Consider the following 23,349-nt stretch of genomic DNA (forward strand, 5'->3'; position numbering starts at 1 on the left):
ACATCATGGGGGACCCCCGCGTCTGAGGCAGAGGCCTACAGCAAGGTCTAGAGGGTGATAAACAGTCCAGGCGCCTCGGGGGGAAGGGAGGGGGGTCTGGGAACAGAGCCTGGGGCTACTGGCTATGCCAGTATTTTCTTTCTCAAGCTGGGAGGTGCACTGACATTTATTCCTTGGCTTATCATAAATCCCACGTGATCTGTTTTCCGGTGAAGCAACGTGGCATGGTCATCCTGCGGGCAGGAGCTGGCTCCTCAGCTGGACACACCTGCGTGTGCGGTGAGCCAGTGTCCTCTGCCCAGACAAGGGACACAACAGCTCACAAAGACTCTGTCTCTGCAGGACGCGATGAGCTTGCGGGAGTGCCGTGTGGGCGCTCACGGGACCAAAAGACACTGGGTAGTGAGCTGCAACCACAACACACAGCTGGGCCTGCCTGCAGTCACCCAGGTCATCTCCTGGTGGTGCTGGGAGGCTCCTGGCAAAGCCCTTCTAGAGGCCTGGGCTCCTGAGGTGGAGTGGGTGCCGGCCTGGGCCCCAGGGGGCCCGGGGAGGAGGGCCAGGCTGCACACCTGACACTCCATCACCAGCTCACAGACCTCCTCCCCACCTTTAGCCTCCCCTCAGGCCTCCAGCCCCAGCTCCCTGGTGGGGCCCAGAGGATGGGCGTGTGGGCCCTTCTTCTCTAGCACAGAAGATCATGTTCCAATTTTCCAAATAAACCTGTTCTCTCCTTTGCTCACAAATCTCGGTTTCTTTCAAGAACTCCACTAACCCAAACTAAAGGCCTTTCCCATTATTTGGGGGCATTTAGGCCTTTCGTCGACCTCCCCAGGAGCCATGAGATGACAGATGAGGGAGACTGTGTTTTTAAAGTCAGACTCCTTGGGACGTCCCTGGCAGTCCAGTGGTGAAGACTCCATGCGTCCACCACAGGGGCACAGGTTCGATCCCTGGTAAGGGAACTAAGCTCTCTCATGCCATGCGCACAGTGCAGCCGAAAGAAAAGTCAGACCCTGTGTAAAATAACCTGCTCTTTCAGGGCTCACCACTCAGGTAACAAGTACTTGTGACTCTGAGCAATCTGCCCAAATTCAATTTCAAATCCGGGTTCTGGGCAACAAACCTTGGACCTGAGATCACGCAAAGCTGGGGTGGCGGACCTGAGCCGCTGGAGCGCCTCCTGCAGCCGTGCTCTCTCCTGGCTCAGCCACCACGTGTGGCCCCGCTCCAGCTCCACCCTCCTCTGCAGCTGCTCCTGCAGGCCTCGGACCACCTCCTGCGACTCCGCGTGCAGCGTCGCCAGCTTGGCCTTCTGACCCTGCAGCACGCCAACCTCGAGCTGGAAGGCCTGCTCCAGCTCCCTCCTCTCCTCTGCAAAGGCCCTTTTCGTCACCTCCATTTCCCTCTCGTGGTCATTAACCTGAGGAGAGAGGCATGAGTAATGTCGACTGGGGACCCCAAACACAACTCACTTGACGAATCAAGGCTGCCGGGCGCAGAACCCAAACAGCGGGTGGCCCAGCTTCAACAGGGTGCCGGGGCCCATGAAAGGCTCCCCACGGCTTGTGTGGCCGCCTGCTTCCATCACTTCCTGTAACCTCCACTGCAGCCTTGGGGGGAGGCCCGCAGGTGCAGAAGGGAGGCTGGCGGCCTGGCAGGCAGCCGCAGGAGGAGGGTAGAGGGGAACAACACCTCCACGAGGCCTGGAAGGCAAGGCCACAGCAGGCACCCAGGGGCAGGACCACCCCGTGGCCATGGTGACACCTGACAAGCTGTGGGCACCATCCCTCCACAAAACCCACCACAATCAAGTAACAGAGCAAGAGACACATTCACCCAAGAAGACAGGCTTGGCCAGGGTGGCCTAGGAGCCCCTGCGTGCCAAGTCGCTTCAGTCGTGTCCGACTCTGTGTGACCCTGTGGACTGTGGCCCACCAGGCTCCTTCGTCCATGGGATCCTCCAGGAAGAAGACGGAGTGGTTGCCACACTCTCCTCCAGGGGATCTTCCCGACCCAGGGATCGAACCTGCATCTCTTATGTCTCCTGTCTTGGCGACATATCTCCTCTTTTCCACTAGCGCCACCTGGGGAGACCCTCGTGCAGGGCAATCACAGGAACTAAGATTCTGCTCCCAGAATCTGCTTCAGCTGCAACAGCGCTGGGGGCTGTGACTTCCCAGCGCAGGGCAAACAGGGAGGTCTGGCCTCTGCACCAGCCTCCGGACACGGGGATGGACCCTGCTCCCTCCCATTATTAGCTATTCCTTCTGTCCTGCCTCCTTCCGAAGAGGGTGGAGGCACAAAGTCAAGGTCACACACATTCCCTGCAAACCTCCGTCCCCCTGAGCGCGCTCACTCTGGGCAGACGTGTGTGCAGACACGTCTCAGCAGCAGGAAGTTCCCCTAACTCTGTGGCCTCCCTCAGTCCCCTGACCTTGGTCTCCAGCTGGATCTTGAGTTCTTGGTAACGCTCCTTCAGCAGCTCCAACATGACCTCTGTTTTTATACTCGCTGGGGCAGAATCACCCACGAACGTGATGGTGCCTGAAAATAAAGAGGACATGCACATTGATGTTCTGCCCAGAACACCATGGGATCGAGCATCTTTTAATTTCATAGCTGCAGTCACCATCTGCAGTGATTCACGGCCAGCCCTCCTGGGCCCAGGTGTCCCCACGCCACGCGTGGTAGGGGGCACACTCACATTGATTCAGAATGGGAGTGTGGCCACTGCTGGGGTTTCATCCATGCCGGTTGATGGGCTGGAAAGTGAGGGAGCAGACATATCCTGACCTCTCGCCTGCTCTTTTCAGTTCCCGAATTGTTTTCCATGAAAAAAAGGGACAGACTCGGCAACATCTGGCCGAGAATACTTGGGATAAGCACCTTAGGAAAGAGAGCATCCCATCGCCCTGACAACAGGAAGCTGCCGCCTGGGTCAGGAGTGGCCCTGGTTGGATGCACAGCCAGCCCGTCCTCCACCACCCACGTGGCCCCTGCACCACAGCGCTGCTGTTCTGACCGCCCCTCCTCCTTAGATGGGGCCGAGGGGAAGAGAAAAGACTCCAGCCGGAGAGCACTTTGGCTGCGTTGGCACCAACACGAAGCCTGGGGCTCCCTCCGGTGCTACGACCCAGAGCCATATGGCCACCACACCCGGGGCGCAGGTCCTGGCTCTCAACAAGGGCCACACACTCCTTGCAGCTCAGGCCCGTCCAGGGATAAAGACCATCGCCCCCTTCCCTGCGGCCACACGGGCCCCTGACACTCATCGAGGCATGCGATGACAGCAGCCACGCGCCAACCACCCCTGGCTGAGGGCAGCAGGGCTGTGGCTCGGGGAGCAGAGTCCACTGCTGCAGGTGCAGGTGAGGGCCCCCCTCAGAGGCCAGGTGCGCAGAAGACCCCCCGGCTGCCCTCGGAGGCCCCGAGGAAAGCTGACATGGACTGCCCTGTCAGAGCCATCGCAGGCCGTCCCCCATCGCCCCCAGCCCGCTCTCTGCTCCCCTTCCCAGATGACCCTCCCCGGGGGCATCTCCTTCCGTCCCCGCTGCCTTAGGAGGCTCACAGGGGACACGCCTGCCCTGAGGTCACAGCAAGGTCATCATAACCTTCACCACTTACTCTGTCCAAGCAGTAGGACCTTCATCCTCCTCCATCTCCCTTGGGGCTCTGGGTTGCCTAAACCCCTCGCCTCCGATAGGCCTCTTCTCCCACACAAGTGGTCCGAAGGACTTGTGACCCCCTGCATAGCGGGCTGGCCCACCGCCCCACCCCCGGGGCATGAGCACGTGACCCACTGCCTCCCAGCAGACCCACCACCTCCAAGCAGTCAGCTCCTACCTGCCGGGCCGTGTCCCGGGGGCAGGCGGCCGTGCTGACTCGGGGCCGCCTGTGCCTGCAGACCTTCCAGGGCAGCCTGCAGCTCGTCGTTGTGGTCCTGCAGGTCCTGTGGGCAGAGCCAGACACTTCCTCCAGCCACTGCGGCCACCAGGCCCAGGAGCGGGGCACAGCGCCTGCACCCGGGGAACAGTTCAGGCCCCAGCAGAGCGGGTCCCGACTTCCAGGACGGGGCACCGACACTATACCCGGGCACCGAACTGCTCTGGGAGCGACAAGGAGCGGGAGTCATTTCCCACCGTCTTATGCCTGGCACCACCTTCCATCACTAGATACCTAGAAGGGGCTCGGGGAAAAAAATGCAGTGAAAGTGAGAAATAGAGAAAATACAGAGACCTTTTAACACCTGAAACCACAAGAGGTTGGGGGGGCATGCTTATAAGGGGTAGGGGAGATTCGGGGGACGTGAGGCTTAAGAGGAAGGGCCTCTGGGACCTTCCTGGTGGCCCAGTGGTTAGGACTGAGTGCTTTCCCTGCAGAGGACTCGGGTTTGCTCCCTGGTTAGGGAACTAAGACCCTGCAAGCTGCACAGCACAGAGGAAAAATAAAAGAGGAAGGGTCTCGTTTGTAACAAGCATCATTTATCCACGCAAAGAATGAAATATAACTCAACGTGCCCACTTGGTCACCTGGCTTTTACCGGGCAGGAAGGGCAGCGCGCACAGTCCGCTCTCCCAGGTGGTCCCACGGCCCGAGCGCCACGTTCACCCGTGACGGTGGGTCCACGTGCTCCTCCCCCCGCCTCGGGTGGGCCGTGGTCACCCCACCTGGAGGACGCCACATGCGATGCCGCTTCCAGCCGGCTCCTCCCCCGGGACCCAGGCTCTGGGGTCCACGCCACGCACACCCTCAAGGCCCCACTGCCCACTCTGATTCTCCTTTTCTGGGGGCTGTGCATGCAGCCTGCAGGACCTTAGTTCCCCAACCAGGGATCACACCCACACCCCCTGATCGGGAGTGGAGTCCTAACCACTGGGCCACCAGGGCAGTCCCTCCTCTCTGATTTTTTAATCTGAGTTTCCTCTGCAGGCAGCTCCTCTCAGTTCTTTCTGAACTCCCTGGTGGCCAGTGCCTGGCCTGTGTCCACACCCACCCTGGGAGGAGGAGCCTCTAACTGGCGGCTCTAGGCCATGTGGGAGAAGGGACAGGCCCTGCTGATCTTAGAGGAAGCACATGTTTACTAGGCTCACTGTACCTCCTTCAGAAACTCCTGAGCAAATACGCAATCTCCCCAGAGCGAGCAGCTCTGTCCCGGGGAAAGGGCAAGGCCAGGAAGCGAGAGCTGCAGGGAGGCCCGTGGGGCGGCGGGTGTGTGCGCCCCAGCCCCCCACCCCACAATGACACCACACAGGCCACCGAGCATCTCTGACGTGGTCAGTCTGGATCGAGGTGTGCAGCATAAACTCTACAATGATCTTAAAGACCAGGTTCCCAAAGAGGGATGCAGAATAGCTCACTTAAAATGTGATTATATTGATTATATGCTGAAATGATGACACTGTGAAAGTAATGGAGTAAATAAAATGTTACTAAAATTAACGTCACCCATTTCTTTTTACTTTTTTCTTTTACCTTTTTTAATGTGACCACTGGAAAACTTGGAAGTACACACATGACTGCTATTTTTACTGAGCAGTGCTGATGTGGCAGAAACATAGACAGAATCATTTCTGCCCAATGCCCTGCCCCTTCAGTGGTTCCTTCCCCCCTCACACGGCCACTGTAAGAGCATATCCATGCTCCGCAAGTTCAGCAGAACCAGAAACCAGGCCCTTAAGGTATGATGCCAGGCAGACTGCTCTGTTCCAAGCGCCTAAGGATGACATGCACTGTCCTGGGTCCCAGCCTGTCCATCCAGGGTGCGCCCAGCAGGGCTGGGGAGCCACGTGCCTGCTTTCGTGTGGGTTGCACGTGAATTTGGGGTGCCTGTGGATGCTGAAGGCAGTCACAGGATGCTGCCCCGAGAGCCGGGAAAGGCAGCAAGTCCACTGCACACAGCGAAGCCCTAGGTCTGAGGCTCTGGAACCTTTGAGGCTTCTCTTCACGTTAGCATTAGCAGGAGAGGTGAGCTCAGCAAGAAAGCAGGAGAGGGTGGGGTTTCAACAGCAGCTCAGAAAGCACTGGAGAGGAAGGCGGGGCCAGCCACACCGAGTCAGCACACACAGAGGGGCTGGCTGCCCAGACATTTGCAACTTCGTGTATTAAAAATTATTTAAAAAAAAATTTTTTTAACGTTCTCAATGCTAGTTTGAAACAGCCAAAAATGTCCCCCCAAAAGAGGGAAGATCTCTGAATAAGTAGCACCAAAATGTAAAGTTTTTTTGCCAAAATTTCAAGAATCAAAAGTGAAATGAGTAGCAACAGTTAGGTGACAGTCATGTGAAAAAAACAAAGAGGGTTACACCTGTATGAAAAAGTTCAGGTGCACTAAAGCAACGTATTAAGTGCTGGTTAGTCACAGGTGCTCAAAGTGGGGGAGAAAACACGGCAGGAAGGAGAGTTCCTCCCAGAAAGTTAACCACAAAACCCACACACCACTCGGTCTCTGAGAAGGGCTACATAGGTGACCCATACACAGGACTGCAGGGGCACCGGGATTCGGGGTGTGGCAGGCAGGAGGCAGGGGTCACGTCACACTGCAGACGAGCACGGGCTCACCTTTATCCTCTGGTGTGACCAAAGCATCACGTGCAGAGAGACAGTTCTTACGTTAATCAGGAGGGAAACCATTAAGAAGCAAGTGAATACTAGACCCTTAATGCCAAACAATCATGCTTTATCTGCCGGAGTCCTGGACAATCTTGAGGGAGTCACAGTGTGATCTGTTTCCCAGCAGGGACTGTTCACCACCTGCACCCTGCTCTGCATGGTGGCGATGCCAGCTGAGTGGGCTCACATGTAGGTTTGGCCCAGGAAATGCATACACTCAACCATAGGAAACAAGATGAAGCCCTACACGGGTGCCCGGACACACACAGGGGCCTTGGGACTGGGGTGAGCAGCCTGTGTGGGGCCAGGCACAGGTGCCGGGCAGGCAAAGTCCCAACTGCCTCCTTGCAGAACATGAGGCTCGGGAAATTCCCTGGCAGTCCAGCATTGAGGACTCCATGGCTTTCACTGCCGAGGGTGTGGGTTCCATCCCTGGTCAGGAAACTGCGATCCCACAAGCCATGCAACATAGCCAAAAAAATTTGAAAAAACAAAAACACGAAGCTCAGAAGACCTCAACTGAAGAAAGAAGCCCACGTCAGAGGCTATGCCTGCCCGGCTCACGTAGGGATGCTCCTGTGGACCCAGGCTGGGCCACCCTCTACGTGGAGGCCAGGAGGTGGGAGGGGCCACCCAGTCCTGAGCAGACAGTGCCTGACGTTCCCTCGGGCAGGGCAGGGGGACACTTACCCGGCACTTAAGCTCGTATTCCTTCAGGATCTCTGAGAATCGCTCTTCCTGGGCCAGGAGTTCTGTGCTCTGAAGCTCCAGCTGAAAGCCAGATGCAAGCAGGAAAGTGAGGGCCAGGACCTCAGGCCAGGTAGAGGGTGGGCTGCCACCCCCTCGTACTGCCGCAGTACGCTCAGCATCTGCAGGCGCAGCCACCTGTCCCTCCCCTTCCTCCCCGCCCTCGTTTCAAAGGTCTCAGGGCAGAAGGATGTTTCGAATTTCAGGAAGGTGGTCATGCTCCCACCTGGACCCTGGGCTGCCTTCTTGCCTCGGCCACCTGGGAGGCCCCTTGCACGGACGTGCACCTCCCTCCCTTCCCGTCCTCCCCTCAAGGTGACAGAAAGGGCCAGGTCTCTAAGCGCTCCTCACCCCAGCACTGGGGTCTGTGCAGGAGTTGCTGCCTGGTCCAGGCCTCGTCACCAGAAGGTCAATGCAGGGCATCACTGGGGAGTCACCTGCACCCCTGCACTGCCTGAAGGGGAGGAAACTCCAGGCGAAGTGGCCTTAATAACTTCCTCTGCATCACAGCATTTAGGGTTCCCAGGTGGCACTAGTGCCAGAGAGCCCGCCTGCCAACGTAGGAGACGCAGGAGACACAGGTTCAGCCCCGGAGCGGGGAGATCCCCTGGAGCAGGAAATGGCACCCACTCCAGTATTCTTGCCTGCGCCTGGAAAATTCCACGGACGGAGGAGCCTGGCGGGCTACAGTCCATGGGGGTCACAAAGATTCAGACATGACCGAGTGACTGAGCAGCATGTGGAATTTTAGCAGAAAAACCCAATTCCGTCTCCTGTGTATTCTCCATCAAGACCCTGACGCCCTCTACCAATACCCACAGGCGCTTGTCTGGGGACTCAGAGTCTGCAAGAGGACTTGCCTTGTCCCTCAACACAAACTCCAGGTCATTCTGCAGCTTGAGGACTAGCTTCTCTGAGTCTGAGAGCTTCTCCACGACTTCAGTCATCTCCTGCAATCAACTATTTTCCTACGAGACACAGGTCAGTGGTTGGCCAGGATGGAGGAGGGAGCGAGAGGCAGGGCTCCGGGGCAGGAGCCCTGGGGGAGGCTCTCCCGGCCGCCTGAGCTCTCGAGAAGGTCATAAGCAGCACGAGTGGAAGGCAGTGACAACCCTTCCCGAGCCATCTTTGAAAGGACGGATTTGAAGCTGCCCCGCAACAGCCCAGGAGTCCACCAGAAGGAGGGCGGTGTCCGGAGACACAGGATACAACCAGAAGGCAGGCCTGGCTTCTCCTCTGGGGGAGGGAGGCAGGGCAGGTGTGGAGGAACCCACAGTCAGGGAAGAAGGTGGGGCCGGAGCCACCTCACTGGAAGCAAAGGCAGGCGGGGAGCAGGTCAGGGACCCTCTCCACAGCCAGGAAGAGTGCCCCCGATCCAGGTCACACAGCCAGGGTTGGGGGCGGGTGACGCTTTTGTGTTTGGTCTAGTGCTGTGGTTCCAGGGAGGCAGCCGAGGCGGCAGCCACTGACCCGGAGTCGAGGGCAAGAGCCCCGGGGCCCCCATCCTGCGGCCCACACGGCTGCAGAGGAGGCCTGGGTCTCTCCTGGAGAAGCCAGGATGCTTCCGCTTCGGCTGAGAAATGGGCTCTCTCGGTGGCTGCAGAAAACGTTCTTTAGCGTTAAGCCCCCAGGGCCGCGGGGAGGGTTCAGACCTGGCCCAGGAAGGTGTGGGTGTGGAGGAGGGACCCCGGGCAATGTGGCCTCCCTCTTTTCGGGTGGGGAGCCCTGAGGAGGCACCCCACAGCACCCTGACCCCCCTACCTTCAGGGCCAGGGTCAGCTTCTCGCGGAGGCCGGTTTCCTCCGCCTGCAGGTGCCGCAGGTCCTCCTCCAGCCCGGCCCTCTGCTGCCGGGCCTGCTCCCAGAACAGCTCACGTTCCACCTCCACCTCGGACCGCAGGAGGCTCAGCCTCCCCTGGTAGCCCTGCTCCTGGCGTCTGCAAGGCACACGGCACACGGTGCATCGGGGGCGCCATCTGGGCCTCTCCCTCCCCGGGGTCTCCCGTCAGCACACTTGGCCTCGGCACTAGGGACGCATTTGTTCCCGCCTGATAGACGGGTGAGCTGCAGTGTTGTGGGGCAGCACAGGCCTCATGAACTGCCTGACTCGGGGCTAGCAGAGGTGACCCCACACAAGGGAGCCAGCGTGTCCCTCGGCCCATGGGGCGAGCTGGCAGGTGACCTCTGGGTGGGTCTCTGGCACTCCTTGGCCATTCAACCTTTTCCACGTCATCAAAAAAAAAAAATGCATCGGTAAATAAAGGCAGCATCAGGGCCCTTGGTGACTGAAGGCGCAGAGAAGTCAGCCTCCACCGCAAGCCTTGGAAAACCAGCACACAGCAAATCCCAAGCAGACAGAGGATGGGGCGGGGCCCTTCCCCTCGGACTCTGCAGTGATCTTTTGCAACAACCATTTCTATCAGCAGGGAAAACAGTGCCAAACCTTAGCTTTATCACTAAAGCTAGTGGAGCTGAGCTATTTAAAATCCTAAAAGATGACGCTGTTAAAGTGCTGCACTCAATATGCCAGCAAATCTGGAAAACTCAGCAATGGCCACAGGACTGGAAAAGGTCAGTTTTCATTTCAATCCCAAAGGAGGGAAATGCCAAAGAATGTTCAAACTACCGCACAGTTACACTTATTCCATGTTAGCAAGGTAATGCTCAAAATCCTTCAAGCTAGGCTTCAACAGTACATAACCCAAGAATTTCCAGATGTACAAACTGGATTTAGAAAAGGCAGAGGATCTAGAGATCAAATTGCCAACATCCACTGGATCATAGAAAAAGCAAGAGAATTCCAGAAAAACATCTACTTCTGCTTCATTGTCTACGTTAAAGTCTTTGACTATGTGGATCACAATAAACTGTGGAAAATTCTTCAAGAGATGGGAATATCAGACCACCTTACCTGCCTCCTGAGAAACCTGTATGTGGGTCAAGAAGCAACAGAACTGGACATGGAACAATGGACTAGTTCAAAATTGGGAAAGGAGGACATCAAGGCTGTATATTGTCACCTTGCTTATTTAACGTAGAGAGTACATCATGCAAAATGCCAGGAGATATATCAACAATCTCAGATATACAGATGATACCACTCTAATGGCAGAAAGCAAAGAGGAACTAAAGAGCCTCTTGATGAGGGTGAAAGAGGAGAGTGAAAAAGTTGGCTTGAAACTCAACATTCAAAAATCTAAGATCACAGCACCCAGTCCCATCACTTCATGGCAAATAGAAGGAGAAAAAGTGGAAGCACTGACAGATTTCATTTTCCTGTGTTCCAATCCCAAAGAATGTTCAAACTACCACACAACTGCATTCATTTCACATGCTAGCAAAGTAATGCTCAAAATCATTCAAGCTAGGCTTCAACAGTATGTGAACCGAGAACTTCCAGATGTATAAGCTGGATTTAGAAAAGGCAGAGGAACCAGAGATCAAATTGCCGACATCCACTGGGTCACAGAAAAAGCTAGAGAATTCCACAAAAAACACCTACTTCTGCTTCATTGACTACACTAAAGCCTCTGACTGTGTAGATCACAACAAACTGTGCAAAATTCTTAAAGAGATGGGAATATCAAACCACCTTACCTGCCTCCTCTGAAACCTGAATGCAGGTCAAGAAGCAAAAGTGAGAACTAGACAGAGTACAACAGACTGGTTTACAATTGGGAAAGGAGTACGTCGACGCAGTATATTGTCACCCTGCTCGTTTAACTTATATGGAGAGTACATCATGTGAAATGCCAGGCTGGATGAAGCACAAGCTGGAATCAAGATTGCCGGGAGAAATATCAATAACCTCAGATAGGCGGATGATAATCACCCTTAAAGCAGAAAGTGAAGAAGAACTAAAGAGCCTCTTGATGACAGTGAAAGAGGACAGTGAAAAAGCTGGCTTAAAACTCAATATTCAGAAAACTAAAATCATGGCATCTGGTCCCATCACTTCATGGCAAACACATAGGGCAACAATGGAAACAGTGACAGACTTTATTTTCTTGGGCTCCAAAATCACTGCAGATGATGACTGCAGCCATGAAATTAAATGATGCTTGATCCTTGTAAGAAAACCTATGACCAACCTAGACAGCATATTAAAAAGCAGAGATATCACTTTGCCAACAAAGGTCTATCTAGTCAAAGCTATGGTTTTTCCAGTAGTAATGCATGGATGTGAGATTTGTACCATAAAGTTGAGCACCAAAGAATTGATGCTTTTGAACTGTGGTGTTGGAGACGACTCTTGAGAGTTCCCTGGACTGCAAGGAGATCAAACCATCATAAAGGAAATCAGTCCTGAATATTCACTGGAAGGACTGATGCTGAAGCTGAAACTCCAGTACTTTGGCCACCTGATGCAAAGAACTGACTCATTGGAAAAGACCCCAATGCTGGGAAAGATTGAAGGCAGGAGGAGAAGGGGACGACAGAGGATGAGATGGCTGGATGGCATCACTGACTCGATGGACATGAGTTTGAGCAGACTCCGGGAGATGGTGGAGGACAGGGAAGCCTTGTGCCCTGCAGTCCATGGGGTCGCAAAGAGTCGGACACGACTGAGTGACTGAACAACATTACTAAAACAGTTGCTTAACAAAACTCTCAAACCCAGTATATCTAGAGTGAAGATGAGTGGAGACTCTTATTTCGGCAGAGCCTGCCCGGGTCCGCAATCAACTGACTGTGGTCGAAACCAGAAATGATTGGCTCGGCCTCCCTCAGACTCAGCGCAGAGCTTTGGGGCACAAGGGCAGCTGTCACTCAGGGCAACAGTTTGATGAGCACGATTAACCTAAGAGCCTGCAGATCTTGGGGTGAGTTTTACACACTTGATCATATCACTCCCCTCTTTAAAGGGGAAAGGTGTAGTAACATATGGCAGAGCCTCATGATGGGTGCTCAGGAAGGATATGCAACATTACAGCAACGACACCTCTCTGAAAGCGACCACACGCACAGGAAGAAGCAAGGGACACGTGAGAAAGGTCAGGAACAACCACCTCTGTGGACGTGAAATGTTTGCTTTTATTTTTCCTCGTGTGTGTATTTTCCAAGTTTTCTACAATGAACATGTATCCCTTAATACTTTTCTGTTAGAGTAACCTAACACACAGGAGGCCTGGTTGGCTGCCGTCTATGGGGTCGCACAGAGTCGGACACGACTGAAGCGACGCAGCAGCAGCAGCAGCAACCTAACACAACTGCAAACGCTATTTCTAAAAATGTGCCAATGACACCGTGTTACTCATGGAGCAAAATCCAAACACCCACATGGCCCTCGAGGCCTTGTGTCCCCCAACCAGATTCTTGGATGGAGATAACGAGTCTCCAGTTCTCTGACTCAGAGAGAACTTCACTGAGTCCCTTCGGGGTGGTCGGGACAATCAGGTCAACCAGGCTGAGACCAACGCAAATCCATTCTCAGCTCCCTGACTGACGGCCTGAAATCAGTCACCGTCGGCTTGTGGGCGCTTGGGGAGGGCAGCGCTGGCTGCAGAGGAAGGGCGTGTGCGGTCAGGCTGCCCCCCAGCGGGGAGCCCCATGTGCATCCAGAGGGGACCCGGCACCTCCCCTGTCTGGGATGGAACCAAACGCGGCCACGGCAAAGAACCACAAGGAGGCAGGTGACGCATCGAGAGAGGGAAAGACTTTCATAAAGGTCAGAAATGCTTTCCTCTGGTCTGTCCGCCACCAGCTGGGCTGACTCTGCGGAGTCCGCTCAGCCCACTTCATGGGTGATGCCTGGTCTGCGGACTCCCTGCTGCGGGCTCAGGTGAGACAGCAGGGCCTCAGCTGGCAGCAGCCTGGGTCCACCATCCGCCCTGGCCCAGGACCCCGGCAGGACCTACCTGACCTTCTCCTCCGTGAGCTGCTCCAGGGCAGAGTGCAGGTCATCCGTCTCCTTCACAAACTCCAGGTTCCTCTGCTCAGCTTTCTCCAGGTCTTGCCTGGCCTTATCTCGCTCCCTGGCCATCTGCTCCACCTGCTCCCTGCAGAAAGGAGGGAGGGATCACTGGGGACACTGCTCTGGGCCTAGCGAGCCAGTCTGAAGGAACAAACTCGGCTGGCCTAAGAGTGCTGAGCAGTGGCCAGCGCTGGGCTGACCCACCTCCTGTGCACGCGTGCCAAGTCACTGCAGTCATGTCTGACTCTGTAATCCTATGGACTGTAGCCCTCCAGGCTGCTCTGTCCATGGGATTCTCCAGGCGAGAATACCAGAGTGGGCTGTCATGCCCTCCTCCAGGGGATCTTCCTGACACAGGATGGAACTCGCATCTCTCAGGCCTCTTGCGTTGGCAAGCGGGTTACACTAGCATCGGCAAGTGGGTTCTTTACGACTAATGCCACCCGGGAAGCCTGACCCTCCTCCTACCAGGATGGTTTCTGCAGCTGTTGAGTCTGTTTTACAGAAGTACATACAGCAAGAAGCCAACTGGCTTGCAATGGGGTTTCTAGCAGGTTTCTGAACCAAGAGGGTCAAGCCTGGGGTGTGCAGTGTTCACCCCTCCAGACGGCCTTAGAAGAAGTGGGAAATTATCCACGCTCCCTCTTGCCTGCAGCTGGGCCTCAAGCCCCAGGGATCCCTAGCACTTAACCTGGGACTGGACGCATGAAGGGGAGAAGGGGGCCACCCCTTATCCTGCCTGGTCACAGCCTTGCCAACTGTAGCCTAGCACCTAAGAGCCAGGGAGTTGCCCAGAGCAGAGGAGACTCCTGTCTCTGTCCAGTCACCCCAGGCCCTGCCTGAGGCTCAGTGCACTGGCTATCCTGGTGCCTGTTTTTCCCACTGGAGAAGCACCAAGCTTGTCTGCCTTCCTCATCCTCCCAAAGCAGTCTTCCTTTGGGCCCCTCTGCAGAGTTGCCTGATGTCAGAGGTCTCATCTATCGGTACCTAACGAGATGCAAAGTCGTGAGGATGGAGATTGGAATTACTGCCAACCTTTTCTGTAGCTTCAGTACATCAATAAAAATACAGTAACAATCTCTGTGCCAACAGGCTCAGTAGACGGATGGCCTGAATATCCAGCTCAACTGGAGCCAAACCCAATGAAAAAGGAACGCATTCTTGGCCCAATCTCCATGCCGTGCTTTGTGACCACGCTGGAAGCACCCTTTCTCCTCCCGCAGGCTGCCCGTGTCCTGGGCGAGGAGGCCAGCCTGGCCAGCGGCACCCCACGCCACCCCCCGCCCCCCTCCACCAGCGGGGCTCTTACTGGCAGAAGCTCAGGTCCTGGCGGTAGCAGGCCAAGGCTGCCTGCTGGGTGGCCCCACCCACCATCATGAGCTCATTCTCCAGGGCCCAGGTCAGCTCCAAAAGGTTCACCTTCTCATCCACACTGAAGTCAAGGCTCTGAAAACAGAAAGGCCTGTCAGGCAGGCAGGATGAGTGGGTCTTCAGATATTTGCTGGCTCTCTCAGGCCCAGACCTCACTGTCCCAGTACCTTCCTTTTCTGTCTGCAAAGTCTCCACCTCTTGAATGGAGCCTCTCCCCTGCTCCCATCCCTCTGGGGTACATCTACCTAGGTCCCTGTCAACACTGATGTCCCCCTCCCACTGTCAACATACAGCTCCTCCCCTCACTGTCCCTGCCTTGGAGGCGGGCACGACTCAGGCTGGACAAAGTCCCCCTTCTTGGACAAAGGGACAGACACAGAAGGGGGCATATGCAAGCAGAGGACTTTGGGGATTGATAGGGAGGCTGGAGAAGGGCTTTTTCTCTGTCAAGGCAAGTGTTGTATAGACCACGGGGTCCTGGGGAACCATGCAAGGGTGCTAGGCCTGAAGCCAAGACCCAGAGGCCAGGAGAGTCCTGACAACCCCCAGAGCTGGGACTCCCAAGCCTAAACATCCTCCTCCTTCCCCAGCTGATCACAAAGATCCCTGATGTCCTCCTCTTGCCAAGTGGGAGTTGAATTCTTGCCATTTCAGACACAAAGAATCCTTGATATATCTCTAAAAAGCACGAACAGACATAGGAACGATGTGGGTTCTGTTGATGGAAACGATTGATAGAGCGATGAGCCACAGCCAGGCATTTCCGAGAGTCACAGCCATTCCCCCTCGGGACTGGGGAAAGTGAAGTCGCTCAGTCGTGTCCGACTCCTTGCGACCCCGTGGACTGTAGCCCACCAGGCTCCTCCATCTGTCCATGGGATTCTCCGGGCAAGAATACTGGAGTGGGTTGCCATTTCCTTCTCCAGGGGATCTTCCCGACCCAGGGATTGAACCCAGGTCTCCCGCAGGCAGGAGCCACCAGGGAAGCCCTTCAGGATTGGGGAAGGTAAAGTTAAAAGAACAGAAAAACGGTGCTTTCTGTATTTTACCACAGTAAGAAAAAGAGTAGGCTGGGAACGTCCACGCACCTGCCGGCGGCCTAGTGACAACGCGGGTGGCGTGGCTGCTCTCTCGGTGACTGGTGCTTGTGACTACAAGCTGCAGACACACGGATGGGGCAGGCACATGGCAGGGCCCACGGGGAAGCCCTTCCTGTAAAGCGGGAGACGGGGACTTGAACCTCCATGCTTCTCCATGGCCCCGAGGGCTTCTGGGAGAAAAATGACAGCACGCTAAAGCGTGCGGAGCAACCCGGAAGCTGCCTCCACAACATGCTGAGAGCACGCTTCTCAGCAATGAAATCACGCTTCTCAGCAATGAAATCACGGGGGGAGCAGAGGACGAAGAGGTCTGGGCAGCAGCTTCCAGATTAGAAAAACCGCGCGACACGTGTGGGCGGCGCCTCCTGGTGTCCACGCCCACGTGCTGCAGTCACTAAGAGGCCCTCCTGTCCTCCAGGACCCAGGATCCGCTCGGAGGCCGACACGCACTGCGGGGTGTCTGAGATACTGAAACCTACCCTCTAAAGGATTTGTTTCGGGCTGTGGGCTTTCTCTGCTGTTTACTTATTATGTTTCTAAGTTAAGAGGTGCTACATATCGATATCAAAAAATAAAGCAAAAAGTGAGGATGGCGGGCCTTCCCTCCATGGGGCCTGTGTCTGCGAGGTTCTCTGTCCAGCCTCCCTCATGGGCAGCGGCTCCCCCCAATCTCCCCGCCCAGACGCCTCTGCTGGGGCAGCCGCGTGACCGGCCCACACCTGCAAGACCTCCCTGCCATTGTGAACGCCCTCCTGGGCCCCAAAGGAGATGATCTGCTCCAGGAAGGCGAAGCCGCTGCCGTCATCCACACTGCAGAAGAGACGGGGGCCCGAGCACACGGACACGAGGGACGACGTGGTGGTCTGGCCAACACTGTCCTCCGGGACCTGCACACGGGGACCAGCGCTGTGAGGACCGCGGGCCTCCCCGCGCACCTTCCGTGACCTCACCACCTGTGTTCGGCGGGCGCAGCCTCCCCCTGATTCCTGCTGCAAGGAACAGGGTGCCTAGAGGACCTGCGGGAACTGCAGGCTCCGCGGAGGTGACCCGAGCCCAGGGCTCAGGGCCATCTGCCTGAGGCCGTGCGGGGGGACGCCCCAGCACCTGCAGGGCCCCCCGAAGTAACTTCTCTCTGAACAAGCAATGGCTTCCCGCCTGTCCTCCCAGAGGAAGAGCCTGGGAAGGCACACACCAGCCGAGGGAAACCCAGTCTATGCATAGAAACCCAAGATGGGCTTCAGAAGAGGCGGAGCGGCCTGAGCAGAGGGCACGTGTCCTCAGGATTCAGGGCTGGAGACAAGAACAGAAAAATCCCTCGGCCAGAAAGCTGACGGGTGAGGCTGAGGTGTGGCGGGTAAGCTGCTTCCTGCCCCAGGGAGGGCCCCCAGGACACACATTGGCTGTTGGGGCCCGAACAAGGAGGAGCAGCGGCCCCCTCCTCTCTGAGGTGGGTGTCCCCAGACCACCAGACCCAGGGGCTCGCCTGATGGAGCAGGAGAACCTCGGTCTGCTACACGAGGCCCCACACCTGCAGCCCGGTCACACTGGTGTCCACACGCACAGGACGTGGCCCCGGGGCCATGTCAGCACTTCCTGGGCAGGATCAAGGGGCCGAGGCCCCTGGGAGGAGCCCTCCCCCGCGAGCTGTGGGCACCATGCAGTCCCTGCCCTCAGGTGGCCGGGCACTGTCCTCACTACCCCAAGTCCTTCCCCATCTCAGTGGCTTCAGGGGCAGAAACCTGATTTTCGGACGTGCCCAGCCCAGCAGAGAACAAGGCCACACTGTTCCTGCACCACCGCCCACAAACTACGGGATCAACCACGTTGCCAAAGAGGCGGCAGCAAGACTCCCCAGGACAACCATGCCCTGCGGTGGGAGAAGGAGCCCTGACCACCCCGAGACAGACATGAACCAAACGCACCGGCCAACATCACAGTGTAAATAAAGTCTGCTTGACTCCAGCTGGAATCGTGCAGGATGAACCCACTCTGGGGACCAGGCAGAGAGCTCAGGCCTTCAGGAGAGTGATGGCAGTCACCCTGGGCTTCAAGAGTTAATCGCCCCACCTTACCTGGTAACGAGACCAGGACCTGCTGGGTTTGACAAGCGGGGCCAGTTCCAGCGGTCGAGGGGACCCATGATTGAACAGGCCAAGCTGGAGCTCCTCCAGACTCACTCTGCCATCCCCATCTTGGTCCAGCTTGTTGAACAGGTCTTCAGGTTCCTAAATAAAAGCGCCTCAGGCATCTGCTCAGAGGCTGCTCCCTAGCAGCCTTGACCGCCCCGCCCAGGCCCAGCCCCCACCCCACCAAGCCAGAGGCTTGCTATCCAGCACTGGCTTCCTGGCTGGGGCTTGTGAAATCCACACGCCTGGTCAGTTTCCACCCAGCTGAGCATCCCGCATCTCCCAAACACCCACCTGAGTCTGCTGTGAGGGAGTCTGCTGGACGGTGGGACGTGTGTGTGCGGGACACGTGTGTACGGAATCCCAGCGGTTCAGGGTCAGCAAGGCAGGGCCCATCCCATCGCACTGCCCCCTCCTCCCCTGGGCCCCGAAGGAGGGAAGGGCTGAACACAGCTGCCAGGGTCACAGCCAGATGCTATGGGCACAACCTTTGGGCTGGGCGGTAGGCCTAGGGAGACCAGAGAGGGGAGACAGCTCTAGGCAGAGGAGGGTCCTGCGTGAAGGTGGCCCGAGACGGACCCTCAGCACAAGCCCTGGGAGTCAGCACAGGATTTTAGATCAGACAGTGACAACTGAATCAGTGTCTGAGGGTGAAGGGGTTTTCTAGGTCCAGCACCAACCACAAAGACTCAGCCCTTTGGGGCGGTCCATCCCATCCTCTCTCACCTCCTTCACCAGGCCCTGGAGCCCAGTGCTCTGGCAGACCAGGGCCAGCTCCTGCTCGGTGAGGTGGCCACTGATGCCCACACCCAGCTCTTCCCAGAGGCCCCAGACCCAGCTCTCGGGGTGTCGAAGGAGTGGCTGCAGGGCTTCCAGGGCTCCCGAAGACCTCAGAACCCCAGGTTGGCAGCTGGCCTGAAGCAGGGGAAACACACCAAGGCGGTACTTTACTCTGAAATCAGATAGACTGACAGATGGGCAGAGGGACACATGTGAGAGTCAAGCTTCCGATGGTGGCGACATGGGGCTCACTGTGCAATTCTTCCAACTTAATTCTACGCAAAATTTCACAATAAAAGGGGGCCTCTGCTGCACGTGGGGAAGGCATTTTCTGAAGGGAGCCTACAGAAGCTGTAGCACCAGGAGCATACCTGCAAGCTTTGTACTTAGAATAAAAGGGCCAGATTTTAAAAAATTAACGTCTTGAAGGTCTTCAAACCTGCCCAAAGCAAAGAGCACAGTCCAACAAAGGCCGATGACCCTGTCCCTTGGGCAGCCTCTCGCCCTGGCTTCATCTACCCCTGTTTGTTCTTGCCCACGTATTTCTTTTTTCTGTAATATTTATTGGGCTGCTCTGGGTCTTGGTTGCTGCATGTGAGATCTTTTTAGCTGTGGCATGCAAACTCTTAGTTACAGCATGGGGACTCTAGTTCTCAGACAAGGGATGGAACCCGGGCCCCCTGCAATGGGACTGTGGAGTCCTAGACAATAGATCACCACAGAAGTCCCTGGCCCAAGAATTTGAAGGCAAATCCCAGCTGCCGTGTTCTCACCCTGAGTGTTTCATATGCACTCCTGACCCCAGTGCGACGATGGCCCTACAACCCAACAACGACGTCCCAGTTCTCTCCCAAGTCTCCCGACAGCTGATTTCTTCAACTCAGCATCAACGCAGAACCCTCCCTGTGTGTGTGGCTACTCCCCCAGAGTCGCTGGGTCACCTCCCGCCCACCCCCCAGTCCCCGGGCTCCTGCCCTCCACCCCTAACATCTCCTGTAACCTGGAACTTAGCACCAAAGGCTAGTTTGGATGCAGGTTGAGTGTTATCTTTTTTCTTTTTTTTTCCCCAGCAAAAATGCCCCGAGATGGGCTGTTTTCCATACCACCTCACATCAGGAGCCACAGGGGTCTTTGAGATGCAGACTCAGCAGCGAGTCTGGGTGACAGCCAGCCCAGTTTCATAGCCTTTCTACGTTAGCCAGGTGGCTTACTGAGGTTTCTGAAGCTTTGCCAGAGAAACACCCTTTGGGAGAGGACAGACCTTGGGGTGCCCACAAAGAGCTCTCTTTAGATAAGCAAGGCTTCAAAGCAGAGCTCCTTCCATGCCCAGACTGCACCACCCTGCCTGACACAGGATGAGGGTCACCTGCACCTAACCAGACCCCGGCTCCGGGTCAGTGGTCTGGAGGTCTCCAGAGAGGAGTCATCTTGGCGTTTACTGTGATAACCCAACTAATAATCAGAAAGTCCTTTCCTGAGGAAAGCTAAGCCTCCATGCTCAGGAATGATGCTGTATATTGGGTTGAGGAAAACACAAGGAAAGGGCCACTTCCAAGACCCCTTCCAGCTTAAAACATCTGAAAGTTCTATGGGAAAATGGAAAAACAGGGACTTCTCTGAAGGTCCCATGATTAAGAATCCACCTTGCAGTGCAGGGGACTTGGGTTTGATCCTTGGTCATTGGGGGCAGGAGGAGAAGGGGACGACAGAGGATGAGATGGCTGGATGGCATCACTGACTCGATGGACGTGAGTCTGAGTGAACTCCAGGAGTTGGTGATGGACAGGGAGGCCTGGTGTGCTGCGATTCATGGGGTCACAAAGAGTCGGACACGACTGAGCGACTGATCTGATCAGGGAACTCAGATCCCACGTGCCATGGAGCAACTAAGCCTGTGCCCTGCAAATAGACAGAAACCTGTGCACTGCAATGAAAGATCCCAGATGACGTATGAAGATCCTGCATGCTACCACTAAGACCTGACACAGCCAAATAAATACATTTTAAATATAAAAAATAAACAAATAAACAAAGGCAGGAACCAAAAAAGGGGGAAAGCAATTCTGACACCAGGGCGTGTTCTCAGGGCTGGCAGAGAAGGTAAGTAAGTCCTGTGAGGTCTGACGTTAGTGTTTGTGCAGGAGGGTCAGTTCTAACCTGGATGGAAAGAAGCACCCAACCTGTCTCTGGGCAGAGAGCCCAACATCACTCAGTGGATAACCTCCCCGGAGCCCTTCCTCTCATCCCCTAGATTTAGTCTGAGTCCAGGGAATGTAGGAAGTGATTTTTGGACACAAAGAGGTCCATCTGCTTCATCCAGTAGCACAGACACTTGGTTCATTCACTTGACGTCCCCACGCTCAGCACTGAGCCAGCAACAGCCTCGGCCCCTGAGGACCACAGTCTGGACGGTGCTCAGCACCAGTGCAGACCTCTCACTCAGGAGAAGCTCCAGGTCAGTTCTGGTCTCCCGCTGGAGCCGTGGTCCTGCACATTCTGCCCTGTGACACGCTGGTGAGAGGTGTCCTTAAGGAACCCGCACACCCACATGCTGATGCACCCAGCTTTGCTAAGCACCTGTGACTGCCTTCTGGGTGCTCCGCCAGGTTCCCAGGACCAGAGCCACGTCTCGCCCTCCACTTGGGGCACATGCAGGGCCTCTGGTGAGTGGGGAGGCTGCTGGCCCAGGCCTGGCACATTAGGAAGGAGTCCCCTGGCCCATGCCTGCTGGTCGGGAGGATCACTATGACCCTAGCCAACCAACTAGCTGCTCTCTTAGCCAGCAGCCCCTGCCCAAGGGTCTGACCTCAGGAATCTCAGAACTGGGACCTCCCCAGGAGAAGGGCACCCCAGAGAGACCACCCACACTGGGCACCTCCCGGGAAATTCTCTTTCGCTGGCAGCCTGCTGCCTGACAGCCCAGCACTGACCAAAGGGGGCATTCACCACAAGGCCAGGCTTTACCTTGGGCTTCAAACAATTCATTCTGAGGCTCCTTCGTGCTGTCGGCTTCTTCATCAGACTTGAGACTCTGGAAAAACAGAAAGAGAAGGCCATCAGCCACGATTAACCTGCAGGGGGTGGATCTGCCCTGTGGATAGACTTTTTTGACACGAAGGCCTGAAGCCTCCCGCAGTGGACAGCTCAAGGAGTCTCAGTGGGGGCCCCAGAGGCATCCATCGTGAGCCCACCAAGTTGTGCAGGGTAAGCCTTGGTCCAAGGGCTGGATGCAGGTGACTGTGGCTGTTGCACACCTGCCCTTTCTACCCTCAGTCGATTAGCCTTCCCCTCCTCCTGCAGGGCCAGGGCAGGGTGGTGGTACACAGGACATGCTCCGAGACCCCGTTTCTGAAGGAGGATGCTCTGTGGCCAGAGCTGCCCTGCAGATAGAGAGACCCAGAGACACCTTAAAACAAAATGTAGGTCCCCAAATAGCCCCTCTTCCAGTGATGAGATGCCCTCTCCCATCCTCCTGTGTCATGTCATGTGAGCAGTGACTGGAGGGATGTGCCGAGGGCGGGGTCCACCCACCTCCACGCTTTCCAGGGACGCAGAACCGCAAAGCTGGCTCCTCGCACTGGGTATGGCCGGCTGCTCCAGTAAACCTGGGGCTCCACCTGCAGCGCCACAGGGCTCGGGCTGGCTCTGACGGCCGTACCACTTAGAGCTGCTCACGTACTTTGGGGGCACAGCCCGAGAGGCAACTGGAAAGAAATGGGAGGCGTGTGGGGCTCTTTAAAACAGACTCTGGGCCCACTTGTGCTTACAAAGATGCAGATTCGGAGGTGCAATGTGGCTCTCGGGGAGTGACAGAGAAAATGCCAGAACACAGGGAGTGGCCAACATGGGGCTGGGGCTGAGACAGCTAGGCTGGGAGACAGGACTTTCCATCCTAAACTCTTGGTGTTTCCAAACAAAACATGCTTTTGTTATGTGATAGAAAACTAATTTAAAAATCTAGCTTTTTACACAAAGAAATAATCTTCCAATAATCCAAGTGCTCTGGAGACCAGAAGGTCATTTCCCACCCACCTGACCCCACCCCACTGCAGGACCCCACCTGGACAGGACACAGAGGCAAGGACCTCAGCACAGTCAGGGAGGCTCAGACTCCGCATGAGTCTAAAGTCCAGGGCAGAGGCAGGTGTGGACTTCAGCTAGGGATTCATGAGGCTCCCTTCAGCCCTAATACACCCCTGCACTTCCTTCTTCCCTCCTTACCTGCCCACATCTGTGGAGCAATGGGGACTCCGCAGGCAGAGAAGAAATGACACTGCCTCTGCAGGAACCTGTGTGGCCAGAGAGACTGGGGAGTGGGGGTGCGGCCTGGGCTGTGACAGGAGAGAACACAGGTTCGAAGGGAAGGAACCAGAAGGGGCCAGTGGGAAAGAAAGGCATAGGGTCCCAGGAAGCAAGGCCAGGCCAGGAAAACAGACCATTTGACACAGGTGGTCATGCTCCCAGGGACCACGTACCACCTCCCTTCTCTCCCCTTCACCCAAAACTGGCCCGAAGCCCCTGACCTTGGGAGCATCAGAGCAGGAGGCTGGGTCCAACCAGGCCTCCAGGAGAAACAGTGATGCCGGCGACCCACAGAAACTGAGGACAAGGGAGGAGTCTGGGGCGGAAGATGCTGAGTTCCCTGTGACAGAGGACATCTAGGGCAGGCTGACCATGTCCCTGTGAGGTTATCATGGGCA

General features: G+C 56.2%; 1 protein-coding gene across 1 annotated transcript in view; it reads right to left on the reverse strand.

Moving 5' to 3' along the window:
• The window catches only part of LOC133258881 (ninein-like protein), a 44,299-nt gene that overhangs the window by 20,516 nt on the left and 434 nt on the right, over positions 1-23,349 (reverse strand). The window contains 16 exon segments of the mRNA XM_061435565.1: positions 1,164-1,423; positions 2,438-2,547; positions 3,847-3,952; positions 7,303-7,383; positions 8,220-8,327; positions 9,121-9,295; positions 13,217-13,357; positions 14,582-14,718; positions 16,463-16,630; positions 17,816-17,968; positions 18,596-18,743; positions 18,745-18,784; positions 21,614-21,680; positions 21,917-22,029; positions 22,228-22,353; positions 22,871-22,938. Of these exon segments, the coding sequence (XP_061291549.1) occupies positions 1,164-1,423; positions 2,438-2,547; positions 3,847-3,952; positions 7,303-7,383; positions 8,220-8,327; positions 9,121-9,295; positions 13,217-13,357; positions 14,582-14,718; positions 16,463-16,630; positions 17,816-17,968; positions 18,596-18,743; positions 18,745-18,784; positions 21,614-21,680; positions 21,917-22,029; positions 22,228-22,353; positions 22,871-22,938 (2,001 nt within the window).

The sequence above is a fragment of the Bos javanicus genome, chromosome 13 (assembly GCF_032452875.1).
Source record: "Bos javanicus breed banteng chromosome 13, ARS-OSU_banteng_1.0, whole genome shotgun sequence".
NCBI lineage: Eukaryota > Metazoa > Chordata > Mammalia > Artiodactyla > Bovidae > Bos > Bos javanicus.